The 22,910-nt window shown below is 44.2% G+C and overlaps 1 protein-coding gene across 1 annotated transcript in view; it reads right to left on the bottom strand.

Moving 5' to 3' along the window:
* INO80 (INO80 complex ATPase subunit) overlaps positions 1-22,910 on the bottom strand; it is a 61,139-nt gene extending 38,229 nt beyond the window's left edge. Inside the window, exons 1-15 of the mRNA XM_075283035.1 lie at positions 22,815-22,910; positions 13,611-13,801; positions 13,232-13,398; positions 13,071-13,138; positions 11,616-11,765; positions 9,990-10,107; positions 7,980-8,191; positions 6,278-6,331; positions 5,950-6,153; positions 5,070-5,256; positions 4,668-4,735; positions 3,433-3,642; positions 2,511-2,591; positions 1,666-1,761; positions 182-241 (exon numbers count right to left, since the gene is read on the bottom strand). Coding sequence (XP_075139136.1) covers positions 182-241; positions 1,666-1,761; positions 2,511-2,591; positions 3,433-3,642; positions 4,668-4,735; positions 5,070-5,256; positions 5,950-6,153; positions 6,278-6,331; positions 7,980-8,191; positions 9,990-10,107; positions 11,616-11,765; positions 13,071-13,138; positions 13,232-13,398; positions 13,611-13,753 — 1,818 coding nt within the window. The 5' untranslated portion in view covers positions 13,754-13,801; positions 22,815-22,910. The remainder of the gene's footprint in view (positions 1-181; positions 242-1,665; positions 1,762-2,510; positions 2,592-3,432; positions 3,643-4,667; positions 4,736-5,069; positions 5,257-5,949; positions 6,154-6,277; positions 6,332-7,979; positions 8,192-9,989; positions 10,108-11,615; positions 11,766-13,070; positions 13,139-13,231; positions 13,399-13,610; positions 13,802-22,814) is intronic.

Genomic DNA, 22,910 nt, shown 5'->3' with positions numbered 1-22,910 from the left:
AATAAAGTTAGATCTGTGCAATGAATGACAACAGATTCCCAGGAGCCCGGCTGACTAGTAAGACATTCTAAGAATAAGGGTGTCCATATATGTAGGGGGAACCATTGCACTTGCTTTTAACTTTCACTTTTGTAGTACACTTAACAAAATGTATGTATTGGCGTTTCTCATTGATTCTCACCTGACCCCAAAATTTTCTTATTACTTTCCTTTCATGGGGATTGCCCCAGTAAGGCAGTACCTGAAAAACAAAATCAATTAACACAAGTTATGAAGAGATGGCTGTCAGAAGGTTAAAGTGATTTTTATCTATCTACTACTTTTCGACCTGACACAGAATGTGCACGTTATGCAAGAGTTCCCAAAAGCCGGAGAGGGGCACTTCCACTTTATAAAGTGATGGCATATGTCTAGGACAGGACCTGTGGGACCCCATAAAGGATGCCCACTAGCACTACGTTCCATTAACTTATTCTCTCTGCAGGCCTTGGCCAACATCACAGAGAGAATGTCAACACAGCTACATTCAAGGGAATAGGGCCAGTTGCAGTTCCTTGCATATTCAGGAAGTCAGGATGTTCCAATGCATGAAAACTTTGCTAAGCCAACACTATAGACCCTTTATTATCAGGACCAGTGATGGTTCCAGAGGTCAATTTCCCACTGATTATAAAGAGATAAATCCTGGTGATATTACTTTATTAGATGGAAACACACCATCAACAGGGATGGAAAATTGCACCAAAACTTTGGCACAAACTGTTGGCATGGAAGAAGCCAACTAATAGGCTATTCTTCTCCTACCTTTCGATGTCTTCTCCGGGCCACCGTTCAGTATATAATCGGGTTTTCGTCAGTATGCAAATGAGTTCTCTTGCAGCACTGGGGGCGACCCCAATGCTGCGAGAGAACTTTCCAGTACCCGCCTCCACCTTCTTCAGGAACGGGTCTTCTTCGCGTCTTCTTCCAGGCATTGGCTTCAAACTAGGGCAAAGCCGACTGCGCATGCCCGCCAGCCACAAGAAAATGGCCGCTTACACAGTATTGTAAGCGGCCGTTTTCTTGTGGCTGGCAGGAATGCGCAGTCGGCTGCCCGAGGACTAGAAGTTTAAAGCCACTGCCGGAAGAAGACCCGTTCCTGAAGAAGATGGAGGCATCGCTGGAGAGTTCTCTTGCAGCATTGGGGTCGCCCCCAGTGCTGCGAAATAACTCATTTGCATACCGACAAAAACCGGATTATATACCGAACGGCGGCGCGGAGAAGACATCTAAAAGGTAGGAGAAGAATAGCCTTTCTTAAGACTATTCCTACGTGGTACCCACAAAAAAAATAGTTTTAATGATAGGATCCCTTTAAATTATCAAGAGCACCCATGACTGCAGAAGAGGAAAGTTCTAAAGTCAGAGGGCACAGAAATTTCTACCATAGTCCTAGTTGCATGCAACATTTCACTGTCTGGCAGTGGACAGGGGCGACTGATTTCAATAATGCCACATGATCTGAGACTACTGTTCCTATCTAACCCAACCCTTTCTCTCCTAGGAGGAATTCATACGTAAAAAAGCAAATAAAGTCTTATAAGGACAAATTTATTGCTACCGCACATCTCGGTTCATGGCTTGTAGTAAAAGTTTATAAAAGTAGTAAAAGTTTATCTTCTTTACCTTGAACCTTGGCACAAATCTTGAAAACTCCTGATGCCAGTTATTCAGTGTTGAGGCAGGTGAAATAATCAGAAATGGACCCCAGATATTCTCTCGCTGGAAAAAGAAAGACAAGAAGCAACAAGAATGGTCAAAATGTCATTTTACATTGAGTTCAGTTCATATATCGTTTGATATATTCTTTTTTACAAGGTTTCCAGGTTATCTCACAACACTACAACATTACTATGGAGTAAATGATAAATTCCTATTTAGTTTTTTTTTTTTTTTTTTTATAAAGGTCTGGGGGTACTGCATCTCCTTGTGGAGACCACTAGATGGTGTAAGAAGTCTTATAGGCCAGGAGTAAGCTCCCTCTCTAGTGCCACCTATTGAATAGCATCAATGTTCAACTCTTTAACAGGCCTTGCAACACAATTTAGTATTATCATTCCCCATAAGCAAACGGAATCTATAAAAAAAAATCCACAACATGGGGCCTTTACCTAAAGGGGTTTTCCTCAGAATAGATCATCAATATTAGATTTGATGCCGATTAGCTGTACAAAGAGACTGCAAGCCACATCTACGGGATTACATGGCCTTTGTGCAGTTCAGTCCCATTCAAATGAATGGACTGGATTGAGATGCAATACCACAAACAGCTGATATACAATATCCAGCACTATGCCTTGCACGTAACGAAGAAGCTGCACAATACACAGCCTCATCAAACATGGGACTGCTGGGGGTGTTGGACTGTGTTTGATCAATCTGATATTGATGACCTATCCTAAAGACAGGTCCTCAATACTGGAGTCCAAGAAAACCTCTGTAAGCACCATGTAAGAAAAATAGGCACTTACCTCTGCAAGATGTGCGAGTAGAGCGATGCTCTGCACAGTTTTTCCCAAGCCCATTTCATCAGCCAAGATGCCATTAATACCCTGAAATGGAATAATAAAAACTAGTTACTGTGGACACGTCTGACAATGCACTGCAGTGTAAACTATGCTCTATCAGCAAGCTACCTGAATGTGTCTCTCCACATAGACAACGACTAGTCTTGAGGATACACAATGGAGGGGGGTGGGATTTACGAATATTGTCCATGCACAGTTTAAGACTAAATTAGCAGCTGGCAGATTCTTTCACAGAATTCCTAGATTATTCATGGAGACATCCCCTACACAGGTAAAATGCTTGGAGACAGGATGAGATACAATTATTGGAAGCTAGCCCTAGCCAGAACATGTGAGGACGGGTTCACACCTGCGCCCGGCCTCGCTTTGCATGTTTCCATCTTTTGCCCGAGAAACTGGATGGGAGACGGAAACCGGCAGTCAGTTTTCAAACCCATTCATTTGCAAAGTGTCTGCCTGTGTGCATCTTCTGCCTCTTTGCGGCAAAATCGTTTTTTTTTTGTTTTTTTTTTAACTGGACACAAAGTCGGACATGCAGGACTTTGTGTTCGGTTAAAAAAAAAAAAAAAACTGTTTCGCCGTAGGGACCAGAAGACGCTCACGGGCGGACACGGACTGCCGGCAGAAGATGGAAACCCACAAAGCGGAAACCGGGCGCAGGTGTGAACCCGCCCTGAGAGGTATGCTAAGTGCAAGCCATAACTCTGAACTGGCACATATTGCTAAACCTTATGCCAACTCTTACTTTAAGACAATATTCTGCATGTAAATTATGGCACATACCAGTAATATAACCTCATCAGAATATGCTAACAAAATACATTTATTCTATAAGCCAAATTTCTTAGCCTAAAATGAGCATTACCTGTTCATAAAGGTTGGCCAGCCAGTTCATGCCCTTAAGCTGGTAGCCTTTGAGTTTTCCACTGAATATGGTGGGCTGTGGTATATCTTCTCCCGCTCTTATAGAGGGATTAGCCAGGCTGTAACTCTCTCCAAAGCCAGTTTCAGATTTGTTGGCCGCCCGTAACGCGGCTAACCTGCTTTCTCTGGCATCTTCATCAAAGGACCTTTTCTGGAGGAGACAGAAATAGAAATAGAAGACGGTTAATAGCTTAAAAGTAAAAGAAAAGGTCTCTGCATTCCAAATCTGCACTTGGGACTGCATTGGACAACATCATATGGACCCCTCAATGTAATATGACATATTGTGCATCAACTACAAGGTGCTGAGCAGCCACCATTGACCCTGGCACCTTGTGAAGGATACCAGGCCTACTATGGTAAGACTTCTATTAAGCTCTCCCTAAAAATACAAAGGAAATGCCAAGATGAAGTTGAAGCTATAAGTGGCCCAGGCTATATGAATTTGATTATCCCTTTTTGTATATGAATTTGAGTCAAAAACATAAAATCCCCCCATAGGAGGCAATGCCTGTATACTTCTGGAAAGCTTAGATAAGGCTACATTCACATCTGTGTCAGAGTCTGTATGAAGTCAGATGGAGAAGTCCACAACACAGATATTATCCATCTGGCGATGTTGGGGTTAAAATAATGGATACCCATTTGCCCGCATTGCAGTCAATGGGATCCCTTGGGATCTGCTCTTATGTCATAAAAAAGATCCATTTTATTGATTAATCCATTCTTCTGGTCCTAGGACAAACCAGAAGACTGGGTTAAACAATGCAGATGTGAATGCACTAACATGAGATCTGAGGGACCAAATTCTCTGCAATGGAAAATCTGCCCCTCGACATTGCAAAGCAATGAAAATCTGCAGCATATATTGATAAAATGTAAAATCTGTGCAATGTCTGCTGTAGATTCTTTTCTGCAGCTTGAGAATCCACATTTTTTGTACTGCATACGCTGCATGCAATTCCACATCAGAAAAACCACAGTGCATCTGTCACGTGTGAACTCGCCTTAAGACTAAAAGCCAGCTATATACTTCAGAGATGGCTAGTTTAGCCGACAGCTATTTCTTCTGATTCTCCCATACACATGCACACTCAGCATGGAGTGTAAGTGACAGTCAGGAACCTCTTATACAAAAGGACCGCGCATTTCACAATAGCTTGTCATCAATCTTACCTGTGCCTGGTGAATCCTAAAAGCCTCTTCTGCATTTTTTAGAGCCTGGGACTTGAAATAGTCACTGTCTGAAATTACAGTTATACACACACATATGTATTAGTATTGAGATATGATTATGTTTAGGCCTGAAGATGGCTACACTACCAGTACTGGACTGCACATGGTGGATTTTATGCAAGTAAGATCATCAACAAGGTGCAAGACAGAAAGACAGGTCATGTCTGCCTCCTACGGACACGACTAGATCACGGTCTGTGAGAGGGCAAAGCCCAGAGGCGGAGGACAGCTTTTGATACTCCTAGTGTCCGCTTCCTAGTGGCCAGGTCTATTCCCATAATGCTGTGTCCCCAGTGAAATAAGCAAGAAAAGATCTTACTGTTTTCCAAAGTGGGCTCTTACCATATTCTTCTTGAGGCAAACTTGAGGAAGAACCTCCTGTTTGTTGCTGCGTGGAACTGTCTTCAAGCTTGCGCAAAATTTCCTCTTGCACACTATCTGGTCCAGATTCCCGTTTGCGACTAACAAAGTGTGCATAAAGCTCGGTTTGTGTGATCAAAAAGTTTAACTTTCGCTGTTGTCTCTTGGCCTGTGTGTAAATAAAAAAATTGTTAGTATACTCTAGTAATTAGAGTAATGGTATTGGGCTGGAATACTATCTTTCATTCTTTATGTAAATGAGGTGCCAAAACAATGGGGGCATTTTCTTGTGGCCTGTGGGCATGCACAGACAACTCTGCCCGAGGCCTAGAAGTTTGAACCCAGCTCCGGAAGAAGACGCGCAGAGAGGCCGTTCCTGAAGAAGATGGAGGCGGTGCAGGAGATTTCTCTCGCTGCATTGGGGGCGCACCCACTGCTGTTTGAGCACTGGGGCCCGCCCCCAGTGCTGCGATAGAACTCATTTGCATACAGACGAAAACGGGGATTTCTACCGAACGGCGGCACGGAAAAGACATCTAAAGGTAGGAGAAGAATACACTTTCTTAAGGCTATTCCTACGTGTGATTGAGAAAAAAATGTGATTTTAATGATAGAATTCTTTTAATGCTAGGGGCAACATGGTGGCTCAGTGGTTAGCACTGTAGTCTTGCAGCGCTGGAGTCCTAATCTCGAATCCCGCCAGAAACAACATCTGCAAGGAGTGTGTATGTTCTTCCCGTGTTTGTGTGGATTTCCTTCCATTCTACAAAGACATACTGATAGGAAAAAAAATGTACATTGTGATCCCTATATGGGGCCCACAATCTACATTAAAAAAAATCCCTTTAATGCTCTGTTTTACCTCTCTCATTTCTTCATCCAGTTTCCGCTGTTCTAGAGCCTCTTTTTCCGCCCGTTTCCGATGTTCTTTCTCCACTTTATCATATTTCTTCCAATACAAGGACATTTCCTTGGTTAGCTTGCGTGCTCGTGGAAGGGTTTCCTTGCAATTTTTCTGTGCTTGGATAGCAGCTCTGCGCACCTCCCGCATACACTGGTGAGCCAGCTTATTGGAATAATAGAAGTACAGGTAAAATTAGGAAAAACAGAACTTTGTAATGTAAAATTATTGTACAGGAATGTTTATGCATTTGTTATTTCTGAGAAGACGCTATTGGAAAGTAAGTTACCTTTTTGCTGTTTGTTAATAGCAAGTTGCGGGCTGAAACTTTTTGCTTGTAGGCCTGGAATATACGAAGAATAGGTTATCTCTTCAACTAGTGGTTATCACACAGCTTTCTAAGATTCTTAAAGGGGATGTCACATGAACAAGACAGGAGAGGGAATAAATGTCTGATTACTGATATCCCCACCAATGAAGAAAGTGGTGAATCTTGTGCAATGCCATTCCAATCACCTCCATGGGACTGCTGAAGACAGACAAGTACAGCATCCTGCATTGCCACAGAGCTGTATGAAGTGCCAGCAGAAACGCATGACCATGCCTTCATTCAAATATGGATGTATAACCCTCTTTGTCGTGACCAGTGGGGCACCCAGTAATCTGACCCTTATCCTCTGTGTAGTGAGTAGCTCAGATGAGCAGGTTTTCTGTTACTGTTTTCCCTGAAGTTAAGGCTTATTATGTTTTACCTACAGCAGAGATGGCGAATCTTTTTGAGACTGAGTGCCCAAACTGTAACCCAAAACCCAATAAATTATCGCGGAGTGTCAACACAGAAATTTAACCTTAAAACTCTGTGAATCCACAATTGCAGACAATTATAGACCCACAAATTACAGTCGTGTGACTGGGGCTTTACACAGCTTGTACTGAAGGTAGGGGTCTCTGCTTTTGGTACTTTTGAACAATTAATGTTCACTATTTACATTGCACAGGATCTGTTTTATAGAGACCGGCAATGTAATTACAGCCTGGACTAATATCACGTCTGCTATAAAACTGATACTGTGTGATATAAATAGTGAAGGGGACCCCACACAGTACAATCTGGCCCGCAGTGGCCCCCACAAACAATACAATCTGGCCCACAGTGGCCCCCACTCACAGTACAATTTGGCCCGCAGTGGCCCCCACACACAATACAATCTACCCTGCAGTGGCCCCCACACACAATACAATCTACCCTGCAGTGGCCCCCACACAGTACAATCTGGCCTGCAGTGGCCCCCACACACACAATACAATCTGGCCCACAATGGCCCCCACTCACAGTACAATTTGGCCCGCAGTGGCCCCCACACAGTACAATCTGGCCCACAGTGGCCCCCACACAGTACAATCTGGCCCGCAGTGGCCCCCAAACACAGTACAATCTGCCCCGCAGTGGCCCCCACACACAGTACAATCTGCCCTGCAGTGGCCCCCACACACAGTACAATCTGCCCCGCAGTGGCCCCCACAAAAGATTATACCTGTATATTCCACAGTAGCCCCCTCCCACACAGCATGAAATGGTCCACAGTAGCCTCCTCCCCACACAGCATGAAATGGTCCACAGTAGCCCCCTCCCCAGACAGTACACACACATACACAAATATACTTACCTGAAGAGTTGCCGTGCATCCTCTCTTCTGGTCATCAGCGCCGCGCAGGTGCAGAGGTCAAACTCTGTAGTCAGTGTAGGCTGCGCAGTACGAGTGGCCTACACTGAGCTACACTGACAGCTTTCAGCTGGATGTGCATTTGCACAACCAGCTGAAGGCAGCAATTGCTCACTAACGGGGAACCCTGTACCCTCTCTGGCACACATGCCATAGGTTCGCCATTGCTGACCTACAGGATAAAACCTGTTTGTACCCGATTTTTTGTATCAGTCCCTAACTGTCTGGTTCTGCTGCTGCTACCACCGAGCCTGTCCTCCCACATACCTTTGGCAATTCTTTTTTTACAATGGTTAGCCACACTTTCCTGCGGCGTGCGTTTAGCTGCTCGATTGTCATATGCTTCTTTTTTGCAATTGGAGTTGGAGCATCTTGGGAGAATTTTGCAAACACTTTAGCATGGTGATGCCGATGTGGCAACTCATCGTCCGACAAATCCTCTTCATGTCTCCTTTTCTTCTTGACTTTTTTTAATTTGGCTATAGAAAGGAAATATTGTTTAAGTATTGCTCTTTTGCAATAGTACAGTCATATCTATACATGGCGTGTCAAGAGGATGTCTCCTAACCTAGTCAAGAATTGTGTCATTGCGATAAATAACTGCGACAATCTCTGATCAATATTACCGGATTTTAGTGCTCGCAATCGTCACACTTACTTTTGAGAAATACGGTGCATGCTACACTTTCGTTTCATACTACTTATATAACTACTGTCTTCCAACACTGGACCATATCTCACCTTTCAATGGTTACATGGTTGTGGTGACAACTCATGAGCAGACATCACATAGAATGTAACTGAGGATGTGTTATTTATTAGGGGAATGGGTTATGGTTACTTAGTGGGGTCTCAAGCTGTTTTCAGGCTCCTTACTGGAGCAAGTTTGGATTCCAAAAACATATAGGATCTTCCAATCTATTGGTGTTGAAGAACGAAAGTGATGTCTCCTTTGAGAGTTGTGATTGGCCACTGTGGCCAGATGATGTGCCATCACATACAGTAGGAAATGGTAGGTGAAAATACATATCCACTGACAGGCAGTGTTGGAAACAAGTAGCAGTAATAGTTGCATAATAAATACTCATTAACTATTCACAGGAAGGATGATTAGTGGGGATTCAATCACTAGGATTAACACCAATCTCAAGAAGGGACCCAAGTTCTCGGTTTGAATGGAGTGGTGGTCACACGTGCAAACTACTACTGAGGGCGGGTTCACATCCGGTCTCCGCTTTCAGGTTTCCATCTTCTGCAGTGTCCGCACGTGAGTACCTGTGAGCGTTTTGTGCTCTCCGCAGTGAAACTGTTTGTTTGTTTTTTTAACCGGAGACAAAGTCCTGCATGCCCAACTTTGTGTCTGGTTAAAAAAAAAAAAAAAAAAAAGGTTTCACCGTGGAGACCACAAGACATTCACGGGCGCTCATGGGCGGATACTGAAAAGCGACTGCCGGTTTCCGTCTCCTGTCCGGTTTCTCGGAACTAAAACCTAAAAGCAAAGACCGGGCGCAGATGTGAACCCGCCCCCTATGGAATTGTACTCATCTGTCTATGACAGCTCCATAGGCATAGAATGGAGTGGTAGTATACATGTGTGACCACAGATACAATTAAACAAGAAACATAAGGACCCCTGTTTCTGTGATTAATGGGGATCCTAGTGGCTGGACCTCCAGCAATTAAATATTCATCATACATCCTGTGGACAGGTGATCAATGTTTGCATGGGCCACAACTTGCACGATACAAGGACTTTAGACAGCTCAGGACCTCAGTGGCTGAGGCAGGCTTGTGGTTAAGCAGAAGTCATCTCCATGTGTCCTGTTTTATTTAGGGGCATTCACACGGAGTAACACGGCGCTTATTCTGGCACGATAACTTGCGTACGAATCAGCGCTGCAAAACAGAATCCCCTTGACTTCAATGGGTTGCGTTTAATGCTCGTAACACATTGAAATCAATGGGAGGCTTTTTAACCCATTGATTTGAAGGTGTCACGCGCGAACGGAACCCATTGAAGTCAAGGGGATTCTGTTTTGCAGCGCTGATTCTTACGCGAGTTATCGTGCCAGAATAAGCGCCGTGTTACTCCGTGTGAATGCCCCCTTAGCGGCTCAACAGAGAGCAAGTGACCCTGGGCAACTGCAATGCATATTGCTACTGCTTGCCTCTCATTGTCTGGTTACAGCATGAATGGCTAGTATATATGTACTAGCTTCAATGCTGCCAATCTCAAGAACACATACCCCACATTTGTTTGTTACAAGTTTTAATTACCTCTAAATTTCTTTTCATCTTTAATTTTTCTCTTTTTTGGTCCATTAAGATGACGCTGCTCGTGAAACTGATCATGAGTGGAGAGAAGGCCTGCACTGTAAAACTGATACTGCTGCAACTGCAATAAAAAAAAGTGAAGAATCAGCCATGAATATCAATTTATGTGGGGTTTTTTTTTTTTTTTTTTAATCTTGCCATGTTCAAAATTCTATCCTTATTAAATTCTTAGTGTATCTGTAGTGGCTGGAGCTTGAGTTTTGTCATACAGCATTGTAAATGCCCCACCCAGGCATAGATTTAAAATATAGCATGTTGTTTGCCACTAGGGGGCGCATGGAAGTTTACTATATACAGCGAGGTTATCTTCACCCGGAAGAGCGTTTCACACAATCCACAGCAGAAATCTGAGGCTGACCCCGAATTTCTGCTGTAGATTACCCGTTGTGGATCCGCATTTATACCAGCCAATGGGGCCATTCTTAATTTAGTAACCCATTGTGGTTTCACCAGGATACAGACACGGGCAGGGCATCGGGGAAGTAGCGGCACAGGAGCAGATGGGGAATCAGAAGCTGAATATGGAACTAGTTTGTTATTTTACACCGCTATAAATTTTTGGCAAAAAATATCAAGGAGGCTGGACAACCCTATAAAGCTCTTGGAATAAAGTAGAGACAGATCAGGTGTCCATCGGTCAGTGACAGACAGGGAACCTGAAGAGAAGACAGAAGTGGTCTGTCACCATTTTTCTCTTCTCTTTTGGAGTCTACAAAGTGGTCAAGTGAGCATCGGGCGCAAAGGGGCTGAGATCAAGATCAACTCTGCCAGTGACCAATGCACTGATATTATATATATACAAATTGCAGTTCCATACAGGCAGAATGTATTGTTCTCCACTTTCCCTTAAAGGGTTCTCCGGGACTTAAATATTGATGATATGTCCATTAGAATAGGTCATTAATATATCATCTTCGGGGGGTCCGATACCCAGGAAACCCACAGATCAATTGCTCAAAGTGGCAATGCACCTGGGTGAGTGCATATGGCTTGTGTGCAGCTCAGCCGTATTCAAGTGAATGGGACTGAGCAGCAACAGCAAGTATCAAAGTGCAGCACTGTGCTTAGAATTCATTGAAGAGGCCACAGCACTCACCCCAATGCTGTAGTCTATTCAAGCAGCTGATCCGTGAGGGTGACGGGATTTGGACCCTTCGGTCAAACACTGATGATACAAAGTCTCTGCTGTAAATCCTCGGAGAAAAAAAAAATAAAAATCTTTGCACGGTCTTGCTTTCAAAATGACGGACATTCGGTGGACCCCATTACAGACAATGGGTTCCGCTGAGCTCCGTGTGTAACCGCTGTTTTAGCGATCCAGTTTTCCATCATTCAAGTTCCTCGAAATACCTGAACGATGGAGAGCCGGCACCAGTCTGAACCTAGCACACGTCATCAAAATCTGACTCCTAGAAAACCCCTTTAATTCAGAGAATAATGTAGCCATTAGTAATGTAAAGGAAAGCAGATGATTTTGTTATAATATTGGTAGCACGCTACAGAATATCTATATCTAACAGTGCAGTACTGAAAGGTTATTTAGGTTGCATGTGACAGGACATAAAATACCTCTTTATCCTTGTGATATTTGTTCTGGTGAAGCTTTTTGTACTTGTGCATCCTGAGCATGTCATAAAGCTCGTCTTTAGACAGAGAACACTCATCATCCTCATCGCTTAGAGAATCGGAGTCACTGGTGTCCTCGTTCAGGAGTATGTTCTATAAGCAGAAACACCAGCAAGTTAGTGACTATCAAACATGCCATTCCAAAGTGGTTATATATATCATTGAAGGTTAGATATCATTTTATTTTACATATGATGACAAGGCCTTTCACATAGTCAAGTAGGTTCTGAGTACCGTATATACTCGAGTATAAGCCGACTTTTTCAGCACAGTTTTAATGCAGCAAAATCCCCCCGGCTTATACTCGAGTCACAGAGAACAGCAAGGAGCGGCATGAATTAAACAAAGGGGGAGGTCCTTTAGTGCTACTGCTCTGTGATTGGCTTGTTATGTAGGTCACGTAAGGGCTCGTTCACACGTGTGGCGGGTTTTGACACCGAGAGAGACGCGGCGAGCCGCGTCACTCTCAGGTCAAAACCCGCCTGCCACAACCATCGCGGTCGCGGCTTTCCCCTCCGCAGCCGGCTCAAATGAATGAACCGACACCGGAGGGTGCCGCCGCTAGGCGGAAGCCGCGGCTCAGCGCGCCGCGGCTTCCACCAGAAGAAAGGGCAGCTCGCTTTTTTTTTTCCGCTATTGGCAGCTGCCGATAGCAGGAAAAAAAAGCTAGTGGTCTCCATAGACCACCATTGAAAGGGGCGGATTATGACGTGGATTCTGCTGTCAAAATCCGCCCCTTTAGCCCCGTGTGAACTAGCCCTAACTGTGATGTCATCAAAGGTCCTGTAGCCACTGATATGTAACATCTGCAGATAAGTCAGTGGCCATTATGTGCAGGATTCATTGTGTATTATAGAAGATGTCTGCTGTATAGAGGAGAGGAAGCTACAGTAAAGTGAAAGTAAAACACACAGGTACCTGCTGGAATACTATTCCTAGTAATGTCAGGCATTTGGAGTTATTAATTTAGTTTCAGTAACTCCATGTGCCTCACATTAATAGCAGCTAACCCCATCATGTCCCTCATATTAACCCCTGTGTGCCCCATATAAGGGTAACTAATATGTGAGACACATGAGGGTACTAATGAAGGACCTTAATTATGATGATACCTAATTATTACCTCCATATGTCCCACATATCAGTAACTCTTATGTGAGGCACACAGGGGGTTAATGTGAGGGACATGATGGGGTTAACTGCTATTGCTATGAGGCACATGGAGTTACTAAGCTGCAGTGCACATGACCAGACTTTATCTGCAATGGTGGATTTCCCCCCCTTGGCTTATACTTTTGTGGTAAAATTAGGGGCCTCGGCTTATTTTCGGGTCGGCTTATACTCGAGTATATACGGTAATAATAAAATCTGAGCTATCAGACACTTCTTTCAACCTACTTTCAGCCATTTTCGGTTTTTCTTCAGTTTGGAGAAATTGTACAGACTCCCTCGCTCCGATTTGAGCTCTGAAGATACAAAAAAAGAAAGAATAAAAAAGTTGAAATTATGACTTTAGTACAGAACAAAGATGACTTTTTAGGTGCTGGTAAAGCACAAACCTGGCTGCAGGACTCCATTGTGAGAGCTAACAGGAAACCCCGCAGATATTCCTTCTCTTGATATATCTCCAAGCAGGGGTGACACAGGTTCTTCTTTCACCTGCAGGGAAGGATCCTCAGATTCTGTAAGATGTGGGGTGTCATCCAAGCCATCTTCACTGTCGTCGCTGCAAAATTTTTCAACGGTTCAATGACATACATAGTATTATAAAAAAGCCTGTAAAAGTAATACATAATAGAATTCCATGTGATGTTGCTTTGTTGGAAGTGAAGGTCTTCCTAAAATTGTTACATAGTGACATACCCCGGTGATCAACGCCATCGTGAACATGTTATAAAATTTCTTCATAAGCTATAGTTAGTCACCATGTAACCGTACCTGGAAACGTTCCTGTTGAATATGGCCGATGTCTGTCGAAGAAACTGGTCCAGCCGCAGAGCTCGTTCCAAATACTGAAGGTAAAGAGGCTTTGCAAGGTCGGTCGAATAGCCATCTTCTGTGGCTTCTAGGTCTGAGGCCATAGACTCAACCTTTCTTCATACAGAGAGAATACCTCACAGAGCTCAAAGCTGAAAAAAACACCAAAATTTAATATAGAAATTTTAAAAACCTCTCTCTAACCATCTTAGTCTTTTGTTTTTGTTTATATCAATAGATACGACCGTGAATATGGTCTGGCACTTGTCAGAAACCCAGCCATGATTTCTTTACTGTGGACAGGTTAGGCTGGTCTGACACGGTCTGCAATTGAGGGTTTTCAGTTGCGGACACATCATATTCAATGCGGCCTCTTACACCACCGGATATTCTATCCGTGATGTGGCCGGGCCGCAACCGTGGTCCGCAATTTATAGAACATGTCTGTAATGGCCGTGATTTGCGGCACTGCACGGACTCGCCCATAGAACTCTATGGGCGAGTGCAGCAGTTTAAGGGCATCTGCGGTGTCTATGTTGCTGATCAGCAACTTGCGGACCGTAAAATCATTATGGCCGTGTAAGACCAGCCTTATCAGGCAGGGACACTACATGTATGAGAAGATAACCGGACACAAGGAGGAGATCATGGCTGGATTTCGGACAACTGTCAGACCAACAGTTCCTGCACTCATGATCATATCCATTGGCAACTGATCAAGACAAAAGCAAAAATTTTATCATATGTGCAAAAATGTTTACATTTTTTTTATGTAGATTGTGAGCCCCATATAGGGATCACAATGTACATTTTTTTCCCTATCAGTATATCTTTGTAGAAAGGGAGGAAATCCACGCAAACACAGGGAGAACATACAAACTCCTTGCAGATGTTGTTCCTGGTGGGATTCGAACCCAGGACTCCAGCGCTGCAATGCTAACCACTGAGCTACCGTGTTGCCCCAAAAATGTTTAACTTTTAGATGTCTATAAATTTATATAAATTTATGTTCATGAGAAACCCCTTTAAAGTAAGTCAAGAAAAAATAAAGAAAATTTTCAATAATTTTTGCTTTATTATGTCCGTCGTGAAAACAACCTTGTGTGCGCAAGGCAACGCATGCACGTGATCAGTTTGGGTTTCCTATTACGGGCGACATCCTGCTGGAGCACGTGAATGTCCTGTTTCTATTCCTCATTGACAGATGGCGTTCATAGGCGGGTTTAAGTACCCCCAATTAGGGATCATGGCAGTTATTGGGTATTTTTCTGATGGATTAATTGGATAGTTGTGTTTGATAGGCCCTGTTCACATCTGCGTTTGGGGATTCCGTTCCAGAGAAGAGTCCTACAAGCAGCACTTTTCTTTATGTATTTTTCATGTGGAAACCAAGCGGAAATAATCTGGACGCCATTATAGTCTATGGGGTCCACGGGTTTCCTAAGGTAACTGCTTTTTTTTTTACTGCCAATGGTTGATGCCACAATGGATCTGGCTAGGTGGCCCAGCAATGATATCCTCTAAATAGCAATTGATTTTGCCTTCGCTGGTTGATAAGATCCTATGAGACCGGCTGATATGGAGGGATATTATCGGCAATGTTCGCCCTTTGCTGCTGATCAGCCGACCCACAAGCCAACATCTGCTTTGTCGGTTGGGCCCCTGGTGATCAGGAGAATAGAAGACCAAACGTTCCCCTAAAGCCTCCTTGTGAATGTCTGATCAGCGCTCCATTCACTTCTATGGGGCTGCTGGAAACGTAATCTCTGGCAACGCCCCCAGCCCCATAGAAGTGAATGGGACTTCATTAACCTCATCTACACATTGTGGGAAAAAAGATCTACAGAAAAGCTGTGATTTGTACAAGGCAGCATGGTGAATTGTAAACCAACTCCCTGTAACGGAGGAAAAACACAGCAACGACTTAATGAAAAACAACGCAATGCGATTCCAAGCTGCATTTCGCTACGCAGGATAGCTCTTCAATTGTTATCTCCATTTGGGAGAAAAATATTCTACCCCCTTTAGTTTTCTCCCTATTCAGTTCTAGCTGGGAACACTTATTAACATATATACCTGTAGTATCATCAGTGTGCTGGTGACAACCACCCATATATATCCTCCAATGACACTTCTCCCCCTCCACAGACCCAATCACATCCTTGAAGGGCTTTTACTTCAAGGGACACTTATTCTGTCCAATTGCCGGGGGTCTGGGAAATCACCCCTGTAGACTAAGACCCCACGCTGTGAAAAGGCAGCGAAAAACGTTATGGAAAATAGAAAAAAAAAAACACTTGTACGTGTGGATTTCCACTCTGTTTTGCTATTTTTTTTTCCAACATTTTCACAAAGAAATGAAACTGTGTTTTTGATGCAATTTATCCTCACTCAATTTAACATGCTGTTTACTTTTCTGCAAAGTGTGAATAAGATTGAATAAAATCCCATTGATTTTGATGACACTATAAAACACAATATTTTTTCTGTTGTGTTCCCACAAAGTGTGGCCTTAGCCTTTAAGGGGTTACCCAGGATATCGGATTATATGGCCTATCCTTAGGATAAACCATAAATATCTGATTGGTGGGGCCTTACCTGTCAGCCGTACAAGGCAACTGTGCCTGTAATGTGGGTGGGAAGCAGAAAGCTGACCCCTTGTTGTGTATAGTATGGGTGCTGTCCCTATACAGACGTCCCATATGGGGGCCACCTATCAGCCCTCCCCCCCAGAGATCACATTCCTTATATTCTTAGGATCACAGCCATACCAAATTTATATAGTTTTTATCTTTTCATACCTTTACAAAAATCCAAAATTTTAATAATGAAAAAATTATTTTAGTCGTCATATTCTGCCTCCTGTAACTTTTCTATGTTTCTGTGTACAGAGCTGTGTAAGGCCACGTTCACACGTGGCCTCAGGTCTGGAACCTGAGGCGGAGGCCCAAAATACGGGTAGCTGCGACTGAATGCTGATACAGTGCTCCGGCATCCAGTCGCACACTCTGCTCCATATTAGGCCCAAATGAGTAGGCCTAGTCGGGAGGAGGGAGTGTCTTCAGGTGGATGTCGTGAGGTGAATCTCCCTGAAGAATGAGCATCTCGCTTCTTTTACTGGGAGCCGGAACAAACCGCGCCCGGGAAAAAGAACTGACCGGCTCCCATTAATTTCAATGGGAGACGTCTTTTTGGTCAGGATTTTGAGGGGAATACGGCCTCAAAGTCCTGACCAAAAAAACCCCTGTGTGAACTTAGCCTGAGGCGTCTTTATTTACGCCATAAGTCGTTTTTACTTATACCATTCTGGGAAAAAGGTCCAACATTTTGATCACTGTTTATTGAGAGAAAAAATAGCCTTTTGGCCATTTTGATCTTTTTTTAATATATATATATATATATATATATATATATATATATATATATATATATATATTTTTATAGTTCAGGCATTTTCAGACACAGGTGCCTAATTTGTTTGTTTCTTTATTTTTATTTGTGATCTAGAGAATGTAAGAGATTTCAATTTTTAGATTTTCCGTCCAGACGGTCTCATAGACTGCAGTCCATGGTAGACTGATTGTATAACTATTGAGGCCAGACACAGACAAGCCTCAGCAGTTATTTTCCTATGACAGGCCTGGGAGCCTTCAGAAGACTCCGAGCAGTCTCCACCCCTCAGATACTTAGGCTAAGTTCACACAGAGTTTTGGTCAGGGTTTTGGCAGAAATCCTGCCTCCAATCCCTAAACCAAAAAAACGCCTCACCATTCAAAGTATACAAAACGCTTCTGAGTCTTTTCCGCTAGCGGCAAAAAAGTAGCCAGATGTTCATTCTTTTTTTTTTTAAGCCTGAGCGTTTCCGGCTAACGGCTTCAATGCAAGTCAATGTGAGCCGGTTTTTCCTGCTCACGTTTTTGGGAACCTGAAGCGTTTTTGGCAAAAATCTGATCAGGAAACGCTTCAAATGGCAAAAAACGCCTCAGGAAACTCCTCACGCGTTTTCCGACAATGCCAAAACCCTGACCAAAAAACTCTGTGTGAACTCAGCCTTAGGGATAGGCCATAAAATCTGATATCCCAATGGGACAATCCATTTAAAGGGAAACGGAAATGTATGGTGCCATATGAGGATCACTTCTGGTTCTTGTTTGTTGTGTAACACCACAAAGGATAAGGTTGTAATAGAAACTATAACACAGTGCCATACTAGTCACAGGGTTGGACACTGGCAGCAACCAACAAACCCCACTGACTTATAATGTGACTCGGCTACAGTGTTCGCCATTTAGACGAGATAAACCGAGTACTATTGTAAATACAGTGCTATTACTTCCATTACGTAGCCTAAGACTACAGTTCCTACCACCATTTGTCTCCTGCACTCCAGTGGTCTCACATTTGGAGCAATATTACACCACACAAATCACATATACGTCACATACACTGCTACAGGTGAAGTCTGAAGCCAGTTCACATCAAGAAACTCATGCAATACGGATTCTGTGCCAGATGTGGCCATAGGTAATAATCGTGGTACGTGTATATCCTCCCTAGGGCTGGAGTCACTTACGCAACAGCAAAATAGCCGATGGCACCGGGTCATGGTCTACAGTGGCTTATATCTCATGAGTACAAATGATTGGGGGTGGTAACATTCTGAATTCCCAGTTATTTTTACCCATCATCTTTAAGACACAGCTTTGTACAGGATTTTGTGAGAGGTATAAACGTGTCCTATTTTCTCAGACCACAGCCTGTTCTTACATGTCCTGGGATTACCTTAGCACCACACAGGAAACTTTAGACCGGGGCGCCATGGGCCGGAAACGCCACAGGGAAATGGCGGTTTTTTACAGTACTTGCAAAGTGGATGGGATTCATGCGTGGACACGCTGCGATTTCCAAAACCGTTGCGCAGCATATCAATTATATCTATGGAAACACTGGTGGCTTCCCCATAAATTTAATTTGTTTTTTTTTAATATAGATTGTGAGCCCCATATAGGGATCACAATGTACATATTTTCCTATCAGTATGTCTTTTTAGAATGGGAGGAAATCCACACAAACACGGGAAAAACATACAAACTCCTTGCAGATGTTGTTACTGGTGGGGGATTCGAACCCAGGACTCCAGAGCTGCAAGGCTGCAGTGCTAACCACTGAGTCACCGTGTTGCCCCTCCCCGTAGATATAATTGTAACAGAAAGTCCGTGGAGGAAAACTCTGTGAACTTTCTGTTCAAAGTGCTGCGGGAAGAACTGCAATGCGTTCCCGTTGCGATTGTTCCCGCAGCACTTTAGCGCTGTTTCCAGCCCGTGGGGCCTTAGCCTTAAAGGCAGTCTGTCACCAGAACCCAGCCACGCAGTCAGAATCAAACAATGGTTTCCCCTTGTGAATTGCTGCTTTTGTTTTTGTCAATATGCAAAATATGCTCTATGGAGCAAAGAGGGTGTCGCCGCTTACCTCTATGGAGCAATGGCCACACCCTTATTCCTCCAAAAAAGTTCATTTGCATATTGACAAAAACCCAGTAATACCTCAGTAACAGAGGCTGTGATCCACAAGGGGAAAACACTATTTGCAGTCAAACGTAAAAATTAAGTTTCATTTTCTGAAGCTGAATTTTTAAGATTGTTCAAATTTCACTATGTGAAAATACCTGTAAAGTTTCTCATGTGTGGTGCTGAGATGTGAGCCGTTATTATGTAAAGGGGAAGGGGCCTGGCTCAGGTGATGGTCTTATGTGTATGGGCAGTGACATGAGGTATTAGTGGATGTGGTCGCCAAAGGTTTCACGTCTGTGTAATGCTCTGTTCACATCTGCGTTGGTATTCTGTTCAGTGAGTCGCATGGGGACCCCCCGAAGGGAATACCAAATGCAATTGCAAGCACTGTGCTGTAAAAGCACATGGACCCCATAGACTATAATGGAGTTAGTGTGCTTGCCGCCCGCACAAATCACGCGGACAGGAAAGTAGATTGTGAACTACTTTCCTGTCCGCAAGATCCCTGCAGAGATCTGGCGGCAAGCACACGGACCCCATTATAGTCTACAGTAAGGGTGAGTTCACACATCGAAAACATTTTACGCCATGTGGTTTTTTTGCACAGCTAGCCGCAATGAAAGGATGGGCCTAAGCAGGAGGGTTTCTCAAGCCCCAGCTGCGGAATCCACGTGAAGAAAGGGCAGCTTGCTTCTTTTTCCCACTAGCTGAAAAAATTACTAGCAGTAAAAAAAACTGAAATGAATGCGGGGCTGTTTTACAGGCAGATTTTGAGGCGGTTTCCACCTCAAAATTTGCCTGCAAAAAACTCGGTGTAAACATACCCTTAGGCCGAGTTCATACTGAGTTTTTTGGTCAGGAATTTGGTCACAAATACGCCTCAAAATTAGCCTCCCAATAGAGTTTTATTGGGAGGGTTTTTTTTGGAGGCTGATTCCTGACCAAAAAACTCTGTGTCAACTCAGCCTAAGGGCCCCGTCACACGGCGTAAGCACGCCGCTCATTTAGACACATATACACGTGTCCAAACACAGTGCTTCAAAACAGAGCCCATTGATTTCTGATATACGCGCGCGCTTCCCATTAAAATCAATGGGCTCTGTTTTGAAGCGCCGCGCTCGGACACGTGTATACGTGTCTAAATGAGCGGCGCGTTTACGCCGTGTCAAGAGGCCCTTAGGCTGAGCTCACACAGAGTTTTTTGGTCAGGAATCAGCCTCCAAAAAAAGGCTTTTTTTGTTGGTGGATTTGTGACCAAATTCCTAAGGGAGCTTTCACACGGGACAAAATGGCTCGGAATCTGGCGCGACTCCACGTTAATTCTGCGCCAGATTACGAGCCATTTTCCCCCACGTGAAAGCTCCCTAATAGCACAACCTGTAATGATATCCAGCTGAAATTCATCTGTCCCGCTTACACAGAAATGAAACCACTGGCGGTCACATCCAGGTACACTGTGACACTTCCCCTATTCTAGATCCACAGAACAGTGAATATCAGCCATATGACGGTCGAATTCATTACACTATATGCGAATGGGGCCTATTCACACTACTGATATTGTCTGTAGTAATGAACTGTCGAAATATAGATCCCGTTCTAGTTTTACCCTGCCATGTATGAGGGATCCATGAAAATGGGCGTCTTCTCAGGAGCAAAACAGTCATGAAAAATGTCAATATTTCACACCCATTTTGGCCGGGTCCTTTCCTGTGGCCACCTTAGTCATGCACAGGGAGGACTTCCGCCCAGGAGCCAACACGCCCTGGAACAGACAACGGAGTGTGACGCTGGGTTCACACTAGCGTCCGGACTCCGTTCTGGGCTTTCCGTCTTCTGCATGCAGAAGACGGAAAACTGTCAGACCGGGTTCGGCCGTGAGCATTTTATGCTCTCCGCCACGAAACCGTTTTTTTTAAACCAGACACAGAGTACTGCATGTCCGACTCTGTGTCCGATTTTAAAAAAACGGTTTCGCAGCAGAGAGCATAAAACGCTCACGGCCGACATCTTTCATACCCATTCAAATGAATGGGTGAGAAAGTGTCCTGCAGGTTTCCGTCTCCTGCTCTGTTTTGTGCAGGAAACGGAAACCTGCAAAACGGAGACCGGGCGCAGATGTGAACGAGCCCTTATAGGGACAAATGAGTATCAGTTTTTATATTATGAGGTTTCCCTTTCCACGGCCTGCTTCATCATTCCCGAAATTCGGGGACAACCCCTTTAAGCTATATTCACACGACAGTGAATAACAGCCATGTGCCGTCATTTTTTTTTAACAGACGTTACACGGCAGCATTACATTCAATGTCAGTCAATGGGGGCTATTCACATGACTTATTTTGACATGAACCATCATAATATAGGTCCTGTTTTATTTTTTAGAGATGAGCGAACACTATTCGGAACAGCCATTCCGAATAGCACGCTCCCTTTGAAATAAATAGAAGCGGCCGGCATGCAGACTTTGCCGGCAGCCGGTCACTTAACCTCCTGCGTGCCGGCTATGTTCATTAATTTCTATGGGAGCGTGCTGTTCGAAACGCCTGTTTCGAATAGTGTTCGTTCATCTGTACTACTTTTGTCCATTTTCACGGACCCTTTCATACACGGATCCATGAAAACAGGTGCCACTTAAGTGCAAGCCGTTCACATATTGAGGATTTGAGGCTAAGGCCCCATTCACAAGGGCTAGGGACTGCATATTTTGGTCCGGATTTTGATGCAGGAGCCGTGTCAGAATAGGACCAAAATGTGCCTGCTGCAGCTTCCCGCTCCGGAGTAGGCCTAGTCTAGAGGGTACTGTTGCGAGGCGGACGCCGGGGCTGACTCAGCTGCGGAATCCGCCTGAAAAAAGGGCAGCTCACTTCTTTTTTGGCTTGTCCCCACTAGCGGAAAAAAGAACGCATAGACCTCTATTGTGAGGGGGGCGGATTCTGAGGAGGATTCGGCGCCCAAATCCACCCCCTCTTGCCCCGTGTGAACAAGCCCTAAATCTACACTCTCGTGGAAATAAGATTCTCCTGATCCCTTTCACACTTCCTGTCGACAACCACAAAAACGAGGACGTTCATTATTTTGGCATTTTCAATGTGAAAAAGCAGCAAAATTAACGCAACTGAATCCCGATCCTCGCACAGATCCGCCGCAGAAATCCTCGTTTCCCCACCTCTCGCAAAACGACACGGATCCGCTCTACGCAAATCTTTGACGTGTGAACTGGACCTAAACAACACGTCACATAAATGAACCTGCGGGACTATGTTTAATCTATTGAATGCACCAAGGTGACCGTGTCCTTAGACTGTAGCGTAGGCCCGGGCGCTGGATTCAGGCGAATATTCCGATCTATCCTAAAAACTTTCACTTTTCAGGGCCTCAGTATAGAACTCGAGTGATATTCATTATTTTTTAATCTCTGTGAATACATTTTGGTTTGTATAAGTGATTTATATTGTAAATCTGGCCGAGTCCGATATTAGTCACCACAAGTGAGTGGGGTGATCGGGCCAGGCACCATTACAATACTAAGAACTTCATACTGCCACCAGGTCTCAGAATTTGCCCTGCTCCTGCCCTCAGCTTAGTCCCCGGCCTCCACCGCGCAGTGTGAGGCCATAGATTACATCAGACCGGGGTAGACTCCGCTCCTCACCTGTGCTCTTCGTCTCCGGAGCCGGTTCGGGCAACTGGGTAGCAGAATCTGCTGCGAACGGCCCTGAACACGTTAGCTCCTGCAGGTAGCAACAAC

Source organism: Leptodactylus fuscus, chromosome 7 (assembly GCF_031893055.1).
Source record: "Leptodactylus fuscus isolate aLepFus1 chromosome 7, aLepFus1.hap2, whole genome shotgun sequence".
Taxonomy (NCBI): Eukaryota; Metazoa; Chordata; class Amphibia; order Anura; family Leptodactylidae; genus Leptodactylus; species Leptodactylus fuscus.
This window is presented reverse-complemented; position numbering and strand designations above follow the sequence as displayed.